The sequence below is a fragment of the Anguilla anguilla genome, chromosome 7 (genome assembly GCF_013347855.1).
Source record: "Anguilla anguilla isolate fAngAng1 chromosome 7, fAngAng1.pri, whole genome shotgun sequence".
Lineage (NCBI taxonomy): Eukaryota > Metazoa > Chordata > Actinopteri > Anguilliformes > Anguillidae > Anguilla > Anguilla anguilla.
In genome coordinates this window covers 1,006,204-1,021,727 of record NC_049207.1, presented here as the reverse complement: position 1 = coordinate 1,021,727, position 15,524 = coordinate 1,006,204, and the positions used below count along the sequence as shown (strand labels likewise).

The following is a 15,524-nucleotide window of genomic DNA, read 5'->3' as shown; positions in this document are numbered from 1 at the left end:
CAATCATAAACAGTGTGTGGAGGCAAATTTGTGCACATATCTGATATATAATGATTTTGTTGACTTGTTAGTCACAGGAGCTATTCTTGCTGCATTCACACACTTCCTTGTTTTTTTACCGCCAGGTCGAAGATCTCAGAGCCGTCAAGACATTCCCAAGGTTCCTACTTGAAATTTCAACTCCTCCTTCACAGTGATTAAGTCTGTTTCTCCCCCATGACATGAACACAGCATAAGCACCCCAATAACGAACTCCTCCTTCACAGTGATTAAGTCTGTTTTTTTCATTCAGTCGACCCGGGGGCCCACAGATTTGGGCCTAAGGGGATGGCTGCAGCAGCTCTAAAATCAGTCAGCGTTGTACTGAGCTCAGAAAAGCCTCTTGTTCTGGCTGTAAGGAATAAACACATCTGCAGTTGTGCAGTTAAGGTGCTTAAAAAAGGAGTGCCTTCCTGACCCCTTGTGACCTTGCCGATCTGATCAGGCCTAACGTGTCTGTCTGTGTCTGAATTAAAGCTATTCACTGATGTTCCAGCTTTCAGGGTAACACACCTATGATCCCACACACCCAGCAGGTAAGGGCACTGCGTTCATTCCAGGGAAGGTGCAGGCCGTCACCTGTAAGCATACACCTGAAAGAGCACCTTTGCAAATCATCCAGTCCTCTTCCACAGCCTTTTCATACAGCAGATTATGTCAGGGCTCCAAAATGCTTGATGATTATGCAGCAAACATGAAAACAAACCTGCCTTTGCAAAATGGCCCACAGGTGGTACTATGACATAACCACTGATCTCTTTGAACTAGAAAGAATTTTTTTTTTGTGTTGTCTGCTCCCCTTCTGAAAGAAAATGTCTCCTGGACAAATAAAGCCTGTTAAACAAAGCTTTAGATGAAACTCCTGTCATAAGGTTGATAATACTTGGTTGAGTTATTAAATTTAAATTAATTTATTGGATTATTTCAAATTTAACTGCAGTTCAGTGTTCAAGAATCACTGTTTAGGGGTCACCCTCAGTTACCCTCTTAGGGGCACAGCACTCTGAATACTGAGCCCAGAATAACTGGAGATCACCCTTTTTCAATGCTTAAAATTACTTAGAGGGAATTCTCCCTCTGCACTTACAAATTCAGATGTCTCTATTTCACTTTGTGAGTGACTCATTCCATCAGCATGAGAGAGGAAACACAAACACGCAAGTACAGAAATGTAAAGTTTAATGAGAAATAATGCCGAAAATTAAGCAGTTTGGTTGGTAATATTGGATATGGATACCGGCCACAGAATAGCACAATGCAATGTGGTACATATAAGGTAACGTAGTCACGAACCAGACGGGAACAAATTAGTATTATTGATCTTATGTGATAGGCTCTCAACAATGTTGGTGGGTACCGCTAAACAGAAGCTCACTATGAACAAATGCAATTCCAAGCACATACGGTTAAAAGGTGACAGGCAACACCGGAATGAATTCCAGTTTACAGACCACATCAAAGAGGAAAGAGGGAGGAGAAGGGGAATCTCTGAGACCCAGCTGAGGCAGAACACAATGAATTCAGAGCTGGAAAATAAAGCCTGGGCCTGGCCAACCTGCACTCCCACACAGACATCAAAGCCCGTCAGCACTTCAAGGCGTAGACGCACGGTTCCGAAGTGGTGCGAACACTCAGAGGTCGCCCGGGACACTGAGGCTACGGTAGCTTTCTAAAAAATCTACAAGAGCCACGGCTCGGGTACGGGGGGAGAAAGAAAAAATTATAAAAAAGGAAAAGAAGTGCCGACCTTGATAGCCATCGAACTGAAGTACCTGCGTGGAGACAGAGGTCTGAGCTGCTATTGGCCGTCCGGAGGGCACACCTTCATATCACGTCCACCTTTCCCATTAGGGGGCGGGTTTCAATAACTCCTATAAAATATTTTGCCAAATTTGATCTAGTTGGATAATTACTTAGCAGTACAAGAAAAGTGGATATACATTTTCCCCCGACCTTCATTGTGAGTATTAAAAGATAACCATACCAAACATGATTACTTTCGGTTCAGGTTACGGGGAGATGATGAATTATTTCTTAGTCGTGCAGGCTAGGGAACTCAGAAACGCGACACTGTAAGATTCTAATAGCCTGCACTCACTTTGAGTTTTCAGACCAGCAGGGTACCGGAATGGTATTTGCTAATTATGCTTAATATGATTCGGCTGTTCTCCGTTCGTTGGCATGAATGGAGCGGCCTTGAAATACTGACGGTGCCCGCTAGTCGCCGGTGGTGCTCTATAGGGATATGGAGCGATTATCTAGGCCCAGAGCTGGCGCAGTCCGAAACTATCACACCGTGGGGGGTTCACACCGCGAGCGTGGTTAACAGCGAATGAGCCTTTGTCCCTATGCCTCCTCTACGTGCAAAGAGGTTGTTAATCCCCCTCAGTGTCATCTACAGCTCTGATCTTAGAATTATGAGTATCTGGCATGAGGGGTCTGGCGATCCTGAAGGGAAGTGGGAGATAGTGTTGGAATGTGGAAAGTAACAGACGCAGGCTCAATTGGGATCTTATAGAGAAATAAAGCATTTGAGCTCTCAGAGAGAGAACTGTAGAGAAACAACTTACAACTGCCCTACAGCACCCAACTGCCCTACAGCACCCAACACAACTTGCCGTACACTTGTTTAAAACTTCAACATGCAATGTTCTTGGTTTTCGGGATTCTCAGCTTTAAACGTTTCCTTAAAAAGGTGACATTAAGACGAGGACTCCATCCATCAATCAATCTCCATTCTCCCGTCTTCTGGATTCGCTACTGCGAACCCTGTCCCATTCCCAGGGGAATCCCTTCCATTCCCAGCGGAATCCCTTCCATCCCCAGCAGAATCGCTTCCATTCCCAGCGGAATCCCTTCCATCCCCAGCGGAATCCCTTTCATTCCCAGCGGAATCGCTTCCATCCCCATCGGAATCCCTTCCATCCCCAGCGGAATCCCTTACATTTCGGGAGGAAATCAAATCAATGACAATTAATTGGATTCTCGCTCTCGAAATGGCACCAACCAAAAGATTCTTTTCCACCTCGCATTGGGATGGGTGAGCTTGTGGGTCGATCAGAATCACAATGTTCCTCTCCAGGCCTGAGAACCTGCGTATGCTGTCTAACACGACCACATCACTATCCATATCCTCTGCAGAGGTGAAGCAAATTCTGGGCCCTGACCTCTTTGATTCCAGGGCCAACTGAATTTTATCTCTATCTTTCTGAGTGGAACAAAGAATAGCAATATCTTTCGATGACCGTCCATCATCCAAAAGGTGATATAGCTTGTTCCGCAGATATGGCACAACTTTCCTTTCTGCCATTTTCTCTACTACATAGCTTCCTGAGAACGAATGGATAAAGCGGAGTTTGCTAAACATGCTTTTCAGATGATTTGCTAATTGGTTGGTTTTCGTAAAGCTTTTGCAGATACCATCAATTTCCTTTTTCAGGCGCTCGGATACCTGTTTGCTGTTGCGGACAATCGTACACAAGTAGGCCTTACTCTGACTGGGCAGAGGCGGCAGGCCGCTGCGTGTGATGTGGCTTTGCTGAAAGTAGTCGAGAAAAACCCAGAACACCCCATTTTCCTTCACGATGTTCCTCGCTTTCTGGATCCAATCTCCGTCTTCAGCACGGAAATTCTGTCCTTCATCCACAATTATGTGTTGCACTTCTGAGAAACATTCTTCTCGTTTCATCATGAAGCACTTCCTCGTTTCACAAAAGCAAATCTTCTGTTTCCTGAAAAAAAAACAGGTAAATAAATGGCAGTTAACACAGACGAGACAAAATAACAAGTATGAACATAAAAACATTTTCAGACGTTGAAGTGGGCTGACCGCTTTGGAGAAAAAGAGATGGTTACCTGCTCTCTTGCTTGTGCTCATGTAAGATGCATGTGTGTTGATTTGTAAATCAGCCACATAATGTCAATGTATTTTTCAAACAGTGGTTTATTATAAAATAAAACTCAATGCCTTTGATAAACTTTAACCTTTGCATCAACTCACCTCATAAAATACTTCAGTGGCTGATTTTCACAGATGTAAAGGACGTTGTCGTCCTTGCAGTCATAAGCGTTCTTTATTCTCTTTATTTTCTCAGCAGCAAGCACCGTCTTACCAGTCCCTGGCAAACCGTGAATGAAGAGCTCTCTGATGTCCTCATATGTTTGAAGGAACTCAAACTGCTCTTCGGTGAGCAAATTTAGGAACTCGCACCCGAGTTTATCACTCAGAGCCGAAGTGAAGCTCAGCAGAACGATAACCAAGGAGCGCAGCACTGATCTGATCTGATCCTCTGAGCCAAGCGTGTAGCAGTCAGGATACGACATCCCATCAGGGCTGCTCTTCTCTCTGGGGATCAGCTTCAAAGTGTGGCAGTGCACCAGCTTTGGGACCACACAGACTCTCTCCGAGCAGCCTCCAACGTTCACCAGCTTCTGCTTGAGGTGAAACGCTGTTGATGTCGCATATTCCCATGCATCCGGGCTGCCTTCTTCCACGACCGTGTATAGACAGGGCAGGGAGTTCTGGCAGATTAACACGGCATCACAGATGACACTGCTTTTTCTCACCCTGCCAATGTCAACAGCCCAGCTTCTGGAGAAGATGAGCACACCAGGAGCATTTTCCTGCCTCTCAAGGGTCTGAAGGTTTCCAAGTTTTTCATACTTCTCAAAGAGATCTTTCATGAGTGGATCAGGTCCAATTGAGATATCATTTTTATCAACTGCAGAGATATAATATGGTTACAACTGTTTTGCATCACTTCACATTGGCCACATTTCTACAAAGGAATGAACAGAATTTACAAAGTAAATTTTTACATTACATTACAGGCATTTAGCAGACGCTCTTATCCAGAGCGACTTACACAACTTTTTACATAGCATTTTTGACATTGTATCCATTTATACAGCTGGATATATACTGAAGCAATGCAGGTTAAGTACCTTGCTCAAGGGTACAACGGCAGTGTCCTACCCGGGAATCGAACCTGCGACCTTTCGGTTACAAGCCCAGTTCCTTACCCACTGTGCTGCACTCCGTGCTACTCGGAATATTAAATTTGGACATTAAAATTCAGCCTCTGATTTCTGGCCGATTTAATCACTGCGTGAGAAGAGCGTGCTAAAGGCTCAGCAGGCAGAGATGTGCCCAATCATCAGCCCAATCATCAGCCCAATCATCAGCCCAATCATCAGCCCAATCATCAGCCCAATCATCAGCCCAATCATCAGCCCAATCACCAGCCCAATCATCAGCCCAATCATCAGCACTGGACCAACGGACACCTCACACACCGGAACCCAGGAGTACTTGGCTTTGTGAAATGAATCTAGCTAGATAGCGGACTAGTAGAGTTTCTGCATTATACAAAATGTATTACTGTACCACACATCATCCTGGCGCTCACCCAAATTTCACAGCGAATGACACAAACTGAAATGATGCAGGCGTATAATCACACAAGAAAATATAATCATAGGATTATAAATACTCATACTTATAAAAATATTATAATCATAATTACAATTTAGATGATGCATCAGGATGTTTGATTATTGGTTGACCATTTAAATGAATAACAGCTACAAAAAAAACCTGGTTAAAAAGAATAGTATCTTGTTAATTTCCATACCTGGAAAAAGTTTATCCTGTAGCGGTTTCAGATGTTCTTCTTGAAATCCGTAAACTGTTCTACACTGTGGAGGTGTATCTTTTATACTGAGCTGTTTGAATGATCCAATCAGCTTGTTGACTGAAACAAAACAGGCATGAAGAATAAAATGTTCTTATCTGACCTGATATTATATTACTATATTTTACTTAAAACTCATCTGGGTATTTTCAGGTACCAATTTCAACAGGGCTATGAATGACCTTTTACATTTTCCCTTTGACCTGGCAATGAACAATCCAAAGTGCGTAAAGAACACTGAAAATCTTTCAGAGGAAAGTTCTGTGCTACAATCACAGGTAATGTGATTGTAGACAAGCAGACAGTATGTAAGCCTTTCCATGCACTGTGATTCTACATGTCAATATCAAAACATCCACTTCCAGTTTTTCCCCTATTGGTCCTGGTTCTCTCAATTTTTTTATATTCCCTTTGAAAAATACTTTGATCAGCATGAAACAATGTGCCATGAAAATGTGTTTAGAAACACAAGATGAAGTACCTGGATCAGTGCTTTCCATCATTTCCAACCACTGGTCAGCAGTGAGACGGCTCAACTGAGAGTCTTTAATCTGCCAAGAATCTGGATCTTTTTCAAAGACAGCACAGCAGAAAGTTGGGATTTTTATGGCCAGGACATAGGACCTGGACTCAGTGACATTCTTGTCCAGAACTGGGATAATACGGTGTTCCGCAGACCAGCTGTGGCTTTTTGAGCAGCTGTGCTGATGAACTGCGATGGCCTTGCTGCATATTTCTGCAACACGCGTTTCCAGTTTCTCCTCACTTTCACCTCTGCCGCATCCGGTGACTCTCCGTGCATCATTAACACCGATAAACAAAAATCCACCCGCTGTGTTTGCAAAGGCAGATATGTACCTGGGAAGACACTCTCTAAGTCGAACTAATACATTTTTACTCCCAAAGTCCTTGAAGTCCACGGTCAGACTCTCTCCAAAGTCCAAAAGCTCATTTGCGTTCACTGTGTTTCTTTCATAAAACTGATAGATTTTACTATTCTCAGAGAGCTTCCTCTCTTTCTTCTGCAGGAATTCATTCGCTGCACTGGAAGAGACCTGCTCGGCTGAGGTTTCAGATCTTTGCCAGAGGCCAGTGCTGATGCTGCAGATGCGTGCTCGCTTGATTGATGAGCACCAGGACTTCACAAACATGAGGAACTTTGTGCCCTGTTGAGAAAACTCAAAAAAATCATCCATTCGTGCAGGATTCACCAGTTCTTTCAAAGCTCTCTCCAGATCCTGACCCAAAGCATCGGTGCTGTAACTGTAGTCCTGATTCTCAGCCTCCATCTGGATTATGCCCCCCCCAGTGTTCAGCAGGGCACAGGCTGCCCTAAGGACGGCTTCCTTCTGCTTCTCCTTCAGGTTCTCCTCCTCCGCCTCCTTCTCCTCATCTTCCTTCTCCTTCTTGTTCTCTTCGTTCTCCTTCCCCTTCTTCTGCTCCGTCTTCTTCTTGCTCTCCTTCCTCTGCTTCTGTTTCATGGCCTTTCTAGCCTGCTCACCCAGAGTCACTCTCCCAACGGAGAGGACCTGGTCTGGATATCCCCTCACCACTACAGGTCTGTGAAAGATGGACATGGAATCTTCAACACACAAAGAGCACAACAACCAATGCAAAGGTGCTTTCACGCTCATGCTGCTCTTTTTCAGCAGGCCTAAAGGCACTAATTAAATTAAATATGTGCAAATTAGTGGAACACAAAAGTGCTGTTAGGGGAAAGGATGTCTCGTCCCCAACAGTCGGACATTTCCAGAAACGTTTCAGCCAGGGTGCAGGTTAAGGCTGGGTGACACTATGCACCCAATGCGTGCATTACAGTATGAGAGCATGCGTTTACATGTACTGCACAGTTAACTGATAACAATTCTTTATTGGCATCATGAACACAGTTGTGTGGGGGAGAAAGTAAAGGATTAACAGAAAATTGTACTTTGGTACATTGTATTAATGCAGTAAAGGGCACAACGCAAGAGACTGGTCTTTTTTTCCTCACAACCTAAAAAAGCAGGTGTATGTCAGTGTGAATTTTGAAGGGTGATGTCTGTACAAAACACAAAGAAATATGATCAATCGGGCTATGATCACTATCACCTACAGTTCCTCAGTCAATAGGCCTATTTCGGGTATGTAAACCGGATGTACGGGTCTCTCATTTCCGGTTATCTTAACAGCCACCAAAACAATGGCAGCGAGGAAGAGCTTTTTTGTTTTGTAGCGTTCCCTGTGTACCAATTCGAAAAATGATTTATTTGCCTTTTCACAGCTTTCCCACAGATGTACTCCAAAATAAGAAAAAAAAAACCTGCTGGGTAGCATGACTGTCATAATGTTGCAAACTAGTTAGCTACTGCTTTGTGAATAAGATTACGCTCGATATTAAACTTTTCTCCTAACATACATTTGGGTCTAAATGTCTGAGTCCCTTACCAACTCCTTTATTTTTATTTTTTTATCATTCATTGAGAACTAACGCAGTTTCAGTCACGTGGTACTTGTTACTCAAGAATGTCATAAAATCAGTTAGCAAGCTATATTTTATGTTAAGGTTAGCAAATTACGTTTGAGCCAGCTAGCTTGTTGGCAAGCACATATTTGGATATTCAATGTTGAAACTGCAGATGCACGTTTATTTTAGATGTTAATTGTAATTACAAAATGTATTGACGGACATTGCAACAAGCCTACTTAAGATATATCAGCTGATTTAAAAATGTGCGGGTAGTTTTTGTCAGCGATGAAAACAAACAGCTCGGTAGTGAACTGAACACCGGCATTACACAGGCGATTTGACAAGCATTATAAATCTTTATTAGAACAAGCACAGCACAAACAACATGTCACAAAATAGTAACGGTCGTATAAAACTTAGTTCAGAGATATTTCACTTCGGTATAACAAGTAATTTTGTGGAGCCTAACACATTGTACTTACATAGCTTTGACTCCCCTGCTGACCGTCAACGTTAACAGAATCGCTTTTCCTCACAGCTGTCAGGCTCCCTATTCATTCATTTTCTGGACAACCGAGAGGAACAGAGACGCTGTTAACGGACAGTAGATGTCGCTTCACGCTACGAAAACACGATGGAGTCACCTCCAGAAAATAATTTATGTTATGTAGAAGTGAAATATCTCTTCAATCGGCTAACTTTCTGTGGTTAGCAAGCTAGCTATTTAGCTTTCTGGCGAACCAGAGCTAACGTTATACTTACCTTCATAACAGAATATAAACTACTCAAAAAATAATTTATAGCCCTTGTCTAGTTTAGACCGCTTAACATTCACTGGCAATGCTTCGACAATGCGGATAACATCGGACGTAGTGGCAGAGCTATTAGGGACTGTGAGAACACGTCGCTGTTTAGGCTCAATTTTTCGCTGTCAGAAATGGACTTGCGTCCGTAGCAACGGTAACCGGAAACAAAGTATCCCTGCATCCGGTTTTGGTCGCCATCTTGTGAAATAGGCCTATGATAATGCGCTATTTTAGGCGGGAAAATACGAGCGGAACCTGAGGCGGCCAAACAAATTCCAAAGGTGACCAGTGCCACCTCAGCCACCCCACTGGATTCGCCCTTGCTAGTGAAGACTTATTATTTCCATAAAAAAACTCCAGTCCAGTCAGTTTCCCAAACACTTCAACAATACTGAGTATCTTTTAAGAGTTTTTATTGTACACTACCATTAAAATTAAAGCGCATTTAATTCCTCCTTCACTGCAAAATGTTTCACGGAAAACACAGCTGCGCTAAGCTAAACTTAACGCGATGGTGGTGTAGGTCTACCACTTACAATAAGCACCAGTATGTCGTGTTTATATATTCATGATAGAGACCGTTTCCCACAATAGCCCTTCATTACAGCATTAACCGATATAATCAACTTACTGCATGTTCTTACGCCGAGTCCAGTGGAAGTCATCCGCCGAGATTTCAAACACACACATGCGCATTTTACTAAAGAGGAAGGCACGCCTTCAGTTTGTGAAGTCCCGGATGTAAGCCCGCACGGTTGTTGCAGGTCGAAAGTTAAGACATTTCACGCCGACTGGCTGCAGTGACTTTGCGCTTTGTAGAGGTAAGATTCCGCGTCGTGTGATGCGAATTGGCTTCGGGTTTGCCAGCTGCCTGTCTTCCGAAGCACTTTATACATTAGCTAAAATGTCTGCTGCAACGAACTGCGCAAAGTGGTTATTGTCTGGTTAACTTAGCGGTTGATATTGTACTTTGCCATTTTCAAATAGTCGCCATGTAGGGGATAAACATGTTTAAACTGTTTTCGAAGTACTGCGTATGCGTTATTTTATAAAGTCATTTGGACAGTGAATTGTGTTATCGAACAAAGTGCAAGTTGATTTAACAACTGAGTTGGCTATGCAGAAACGGCCAATCGTCCTTTACTTGCGTCAACGTCTGTCGGCACTGTAAGGCAGTTGTCTGTTCCTTTCTCTGTAGTCTCTGTGGGTATAAAAACGCTAAATTTCTGTGTAAACCTCCAAATGATCCTGTATGTGCTTAATCTAACATTCCAGCACTATGCCCTCCATAACGTTTGGGACAAACTCTGTGTAGAAATTACAGCAACGTTTCCATTTTTATATCTAGCCCCCCAGGATAGCCAGAATATTGTTTGTTAAGAAGCACCCTTAAAGAGCCTACAGAGTTCTATAAAAAGTTTTTGAACAGATGAGACCAAGATTCCCTTGTATCAGAGTAATGTGTGGAGGCCAAAAGGAACTGCCCAAGATCCAAAGCATCCCCCCCTTATCCGTGAAACATGATGGAGGGGGTGTTATGGTTTGGGCATGTATTGCTGCCACAAGTACCGGCTAACTTGTCTTCATTGATGATGCAACTGCTGATAGCAACAGAATTAATTCTGAAGAGTAATAAAGCAGCTTATCTGATGAAGTTCAACAAAATGCCGCCAAACTCTTGAACGGCACTTCATCCTACGCCAAAACAGTGATGCCAAACATACTGCAAAAGCATCAAAGGATTTTTTCAAAGCAAAAAAACAGGAAAATTTTTGACTGGCCAAGTCATTCGCCTGGTCTGAATTCAATTTAACATGCGTTTCATATGCTGAAGGGAAGACTTAAGGCAACTAGCCCCGAAACAAGCAGGAGCTGAAGGTGGCTGCAGTACAGGCCTGGCAGAGCATCACCAGAGAAGATACCCAGTTGCTGGTTATGTCTGTGGGTCACAGACTTCAAGCAGTCATTGCATGCAAAGGACATGTGACAGAGTACTAAACATGACTACTTTTATTCAGATAACATTAATATGCCCCAAACATTATGTTGCCCTGAAATATGGGGACTGTGTATAAAGAGTGCTATAGTTTCAACATGGTAAAAGAAAAAAAGTTGAAAAAAGTGTATAAAAATATAAAAATAACCCAGGTGATAATTTGGCTTTAGCCACATTTGAATTGTTTGATGACAAACCGATATTTGTTGAGTACAGAGCCAAATCAAAAAAAAAAGTCTTTGTCCCAAACGTTATGGAGCTCATGTGAAAGCCACATTTAGCGCATCTGTCCACTTAGTTGTGCTCTTGGCTAATTGCAATACTATATTGCAATGTTATTAAAACGTTATTAAAAGTTTCTAAAACGTTGGCACGATTAGGAGATGGCTTGCCTGCAGCAGCCATTTTTAGGACTAGTCATGATTTGGTCTTAGTGATTTTAAGGAGTTTCTCCTTATTTGGCAGGTCAGGAGCTACTTTAAGCCTTAAGTTTTTTGTGCCTGCGGCCCCTGTATCATATAATTTTTCCTTTATCTGTAAACCGTCCCACCTCTCAGTGATGCTGAGAAGGGTTTGCAGGTCTCTGTTGGCCAGTCACATCGCTGGACGAAGGATGATGTCACACCAAAATCTTACTGGAAAGGTTGCCATAGTGACTGCATCCACAGATGGGTAAATATGTACAAAATTATATTTAGAATAATCCAAATAATTGTTTGTGCATTTGAAATTCATGCACCATATTTTATAAACGCAGTCCAGTTAATGAACCCTCTCGGTGCAGCGTTAATGTACTGTGGTGTGCAGTGTGTATATACTGTATAAACTCTCTCAGTGCTGTGTTAATGTATTGTGGTGTGCAGTGTGTATATACTATATTAACCCTCTCACAGTATTGGTCTGGCTGCAGCACAAGCACTAGGGCATAGAGGGGCTCATGTTGTGGTGAGCAGCCGGCGGAAGGAGAATGTAGAAAAGGCCATAGCACTGCTACAGAGCGAGAAGATACAGGTGACCGGAACTACTTGCAATGTGGGGAAGAGTGAAGACAGGGAAAGACTGGTGAAACTGGTGAGTCTGCCTGCACTGCACCCTGAGAGCACACCATATTCAACCTGCTCATTGCACTGAGAGATAATACAGTATATACACACTGCACACTACAGTACATTAACACTGGACTGAGAGAGTTAATACAGTATATACACACTGCACACTACAGTACATTAACACTGCACTGAGGGAGGGTACATATAGTACACGCACTATAATGGAGCATCACTGTATGTAATACTGTGTATGATGTCATTGTTGCAGACTGTAGAACAGTGTGGCGGGGTGGATATCTTCATCTCCAATGCTGCAGTGAATCCTTTTTTTGGGAACATGATGGACTCCAATGAAGAAGTCTGGGATAAGGTAATGCCAGATCACAATCCCTCAGATTGTGCTGTCAACAGGAGCCGTGCAGCACGACTTCCGGGCAAGGAAGTATAGTGGTTAGGGAACTGTGCTTGTAACCCAGAGGTTGCAGGTTCGATTCCCAGGTGGGACACTGCTGTTGTGCATTAACTGCCTTAGTTACCAGCTGCATACCTGAGTACTGTAGGTGAACTGCTCTGGATAAGAGCATCTGCTAAATGGCTGGAATGTAATATAATGTCACGACTGATTCTGTGAACAGAATGAGTTTGTTGACTTGGCAGTGGTGTTCGGGGGTTAGTGTGTGTGGTTATTTGTCAGTTTTGGAGTATGTGGGATTTCAGTTATATTTCTGCAGATCATTTGGCCTACACTCTGGCTGTGTTATCAGAAATCAGCCTGTGCACTGTACTATCTGTGTTTTCATATCCTCCTGGCCTGACTGTGATGTTTTCAGATCATGGCCTGTGTTCTGACTGTGCCATTTTCAGATCATGGCCTGTGTTCTGACTGTGCTGTTTATAGATCCTGGCCTGTGTTCTGACTGTGCTGTTTATAGATCCTGGCCAGTGTTCTGACTGTGCTGTTTTCACATCCTGGCCTGTGTTCTGACTGTGCTGTTTTCACATCCTGGCCTGTGTTCTGTCTGTGCTGTTTTCACATCCCTGCCTGTGTTCTGACTGTGCTGTTGACACATCCTGTCCCGTGTTCTGACTGTGCTGTTGTCACATCCTGGCCTGTGTTCTGACTGTGCTGTTGTCACATCCTGGCCTGTGTTCTCTGTTTTCAGATCTTGGATGTGAATGTGAAAGCAGCCTTCCTGCTGACCAAACTGGTCGTGCCACATATGGAGAAGAGAGGGTGAGAATGGTGGGAGAGTGCAGTGTGTAGGAGGGTGAGGGTGGGGGTGGGGATACGGGGGGACACAGTGAATGTTCAGTTTTGGGGAAGGTGTCAGGTGACCTAATGTTAACCCCCTTAGGGTCAGAGGAGTTTTCCCTTTGGGGCCCAGGGCTGAGCGCTCATATTCCTGTAGCTACACCACAAACCTCTGCTGCCTATTGGCTAGAAGCTCATATTCCTGTAGCTACACCACAAACCTCTGCTGCCTATTGGCTAGAAGCTTGTATTCCTGTAGCTACACCACAAACCTCTGCTGCCTATTGGCTAGAAGCTCATATTCCTGTAGCTACACCACAAACCTCTGCTGCCTATTGGCTAGAAGCTCATATTCCTGTAGCTACACCACAAACCTCTGCTGCCTATTGGCAAGAAGCTCATATTCCTGTAGCTTACACTACAAACCTCTGCTGCCTATTGGCTAGAAGCTCATATTCCTGTAGCTTACACTACAAACCTCTGCTGCCTATTGGGTAGTTGTCTGCTGTTTGCTCTTTCTGTGAATGTCTTATCAATTCTATATTCTGATTGGCCTGTGTATTTTAGGGGCGGGTCAGTCGTGTTTGTGTCGTCGGTTGCCGGATACCAGCCAATGCAGGTGAGCAGGACGGGGAGGAGGGGCCGTGAGTAGCAGCTGAAAGCAGAGAAGTAGTTGTTTGAAAGTAGAGGGATAGTTGACTAAGTGGGAGCCTTTGGGGATTGTGCCACTGCAGTGACCTTTGCCCTTTACCTTTGACCCTAAGGGTCTGGGGCCATACAGTGTGAGTAAAACAGCTCTGCTGGGTCTGACCCGAGCTCTGGCTCCAGAACTCGCGCACAGCAACATCCGGGTCAACTGTGTGGCCCCTGGAGTCATCAAGACCCGCTTCAGTTCAGTGGTGAGCGCCCATCTCCTTCATCATCCCTCTACCCTCTTCATCATCAATGCTAATGTCATTGTGTGTGTGCATAACCTGTGTGTGCTCACTCTCCCTCTCTCTCTTCCTCCTCCTTTCTTTCCCCCCTGCCTCTCTCCCTCTCCCTCTTGCTCCTTTCTTTCCCCCCTGCCTCTCTCTCCCTCTTTCTCTCTCAGCTCTGGCAGAATGAAGACGTTGTGGAGGAGTTCAAGAAGCAGCTGTGCATTAAAAGGTCTCTGATCCTGCTGCTCCACACTGTTCCAGGATCAGTCTGACTGATCAGTGTTGCAGAGACAGGCCTGATCCTGCTGCTCCACACTGTTCTGGGATCAGTCTGACTGATCAGAATTACAGACAAACCAGATTCTCAGATCATATCACTTAATTTTCTCATTTGTCAAAATTCATTGATATATTAACAGATTTTTTGTCCTACAACATAAATTAAACCCGTTTAATATCTCAACCATGCATTTCGGACATGTTATGTGTTGTAAAGTCAGTTGCTAATAAGTTGTTATATTGAAACGGTCACATTCCACCAATGCCACATCACCACTCAAGTTTCATTCTAGTTCACCTGCACGAGACTCTGCTCGGATATCCTCGGTTGAAACCGTGCACAAATTAAGCTCCGTGCATGTTCGTGAGTAAACGTGGCATCATATTTTGAAAAGGACGTTGCTGTTGAGTTTTTAGAATGCACATTTTTGGCAAATTGTGTACCACAAATATATGGGTCCCTTGAGGCCTGTTGTATCAGGGTGAGCTGCAGTGGTTATCTGGAAAATCAGTCAAATCTCAGCGAAACCATCTGTATGGATAGACAGCACTCTGGGTAAGAGGAAACATACTGCGGTAACCATGGCGACTGTGATTCCAGGTTGGGGCAGCCGCAGGAGGTGGGCGGAGTCATCGCCTTCCTGTGCTCCGAGGAGGCCTCCTACATCACCGGGGAAACCATCACTGTGACAGGAGGGATGGGCTGCCGGCTCTGAGAGATGGAGGGAAGGGGGGGGAAGAGAAGCCAGTAGTTTGCCGGCAACTTAACAGGGTAATGTTCCATGTGAAAGGGCCATTTGTGTGTGTGTGTGTAAAGCCGCGTTTCCACCGCAGGAACTATACCCCGGAACTAGGAACCTTTTGAGGAACTCAGTGCGTTTCCACCGCAGGAACTAGGGTCTAAATTTAGTTCTGGGGGCTTTGTTTTACCCCCCAAAACGTTCCTGCTCGGGGGGTAGTACTTTCCGAAAGTACAGGAACCTTTTGGGTGGAGCTTGCAGCGCTGAACATTTCTGATTGGTCGAGTACTCGTAGCATTTG

The 15,524-nt window shown here is 44.1% G+C and overlaps 2 protein-coding genes across 5 annotated transcripts; one reads left to right on the top strand and one right to left on the bottom strand.

Annotated features, from left to right (window-relative positions):
- Positions 1-1,201: 1,201 nt before the first annotated feature.
- LOC118231346 (schlafen family member 13-like) lies at positions 1,202-9,792 on the bottom strand. 3 transcript variants are annotated; one of them, XM_035425057.1, is made up of 5 exons: positions 9,619-9,792; positions 6,214-7,292; positions 5,673-5,792; positions 4,040-4,760; positions 1,202-3,770 (listed from the first exon to the last, which is right to left on the bottom strand). In XM_035425057.1, exons 1-5 carry the CDS (start codon positions 9,681-9,683, stop codon positions 2,762-2,764), a joined length of 2,994 nt encoding a protein of 997 aa, XP_035280948.1. In that variant the 5' UTR covers positions 9,684-9,792; the 3' UTR covers positions 1,202-2,761. The 3 variants fall into 3 exon arrangements, with proteins under 3 accessions (XP_035280948.1, XP_035280949.1, XP_035280950.1); XM_035425058.1 differs by lacking the exon at positions 9,619-9,792 and adding an exon at positions 8,664-8,722; XM_035425059.1 differs by lacking the exon at positions 1,202-3,770 and having other exon boundaries at positions 4,729-4,817.
- dhrs4 (dehydrogenase/reductase (SDR family) member 4) lies at positions 9,700-15,334 on the top strand. 2 transcript variants are annotated; one of them, XM_035425074.1, is made up of 9 exons: positions 9,700-9,808; positions 11,541-11,655; positions 11,877-12,054; positions 12,301-12,402; positions 13,196-13,266; positions 13,852-13,903; positions 14,049-14,183; positions 14,378-14,433; positions 15,085-15,334. In XM_035425074.1, exons 2-9 carry the CDS (start codon positions 11,543-11,545, stop codon positions 15,197-15,199), a joined length of 822 nt encoding a protein of 273 aa, XP_035280965.1. In that variant the 5' UTR covers positions 9,700-9,808; positions 11,541-11,542; the 3' UTR covers positions 15,200-15,334. The 2 variants fall into 2 exon arrangements, with proteins under 2 accessions (XP_035280965.1, XP_035280966.1); XM_035425075.1 differs by lacking the exons at positions 9,700-9,808; positions 11,877-12,054.
- Positions 15,335-15,524: the final 190 nt, after the last annotated feature.

Coding starts and splice junctions, on each gene's coding strand:
- dhrs4 (XM_035425074.1), top strand. CDS start 11,543: ATGCTGAGAAGGGTTTGCAGGTCTCTGTTGGCCAGTCACATCGCTGGA. Junction 11,656..11,876: donor GTGACTGCATCCACAGATGG/GTAAATATGTAC, acceptor ACCCTCTCACAG/TATTGGTCTGGCTGCAGCAC. Junction 12,403..13,195: donor ATGAAGAAGTCTGGGATAAG/GTAATGCCAGAT, acceptor CTCTGTTTTCAG/ATCTTGGATGTGAATGTGAA.
- LOC118231346 (XM_035425057.1), bottom strand. CDS start 9,683: ATGCGCATGTGTGTGTTTGAAATCTCGGCGGATGACTTCCACTGGACT. Junction 7,293..9,618: donor ACTCGGCGTAAGAACATGCA/GTAAGTTGATTA, acceptor CATCTTTCACAG/ACCTGTAGTGGTGAGGGGAT. Junction 3,771..4,039: donor CCACTGAAGTATTTTATGAG/GTGAGTTGATGC, acceptor TTTTTTTTTCAG/GAAACAGAAGATTTGCTTTT.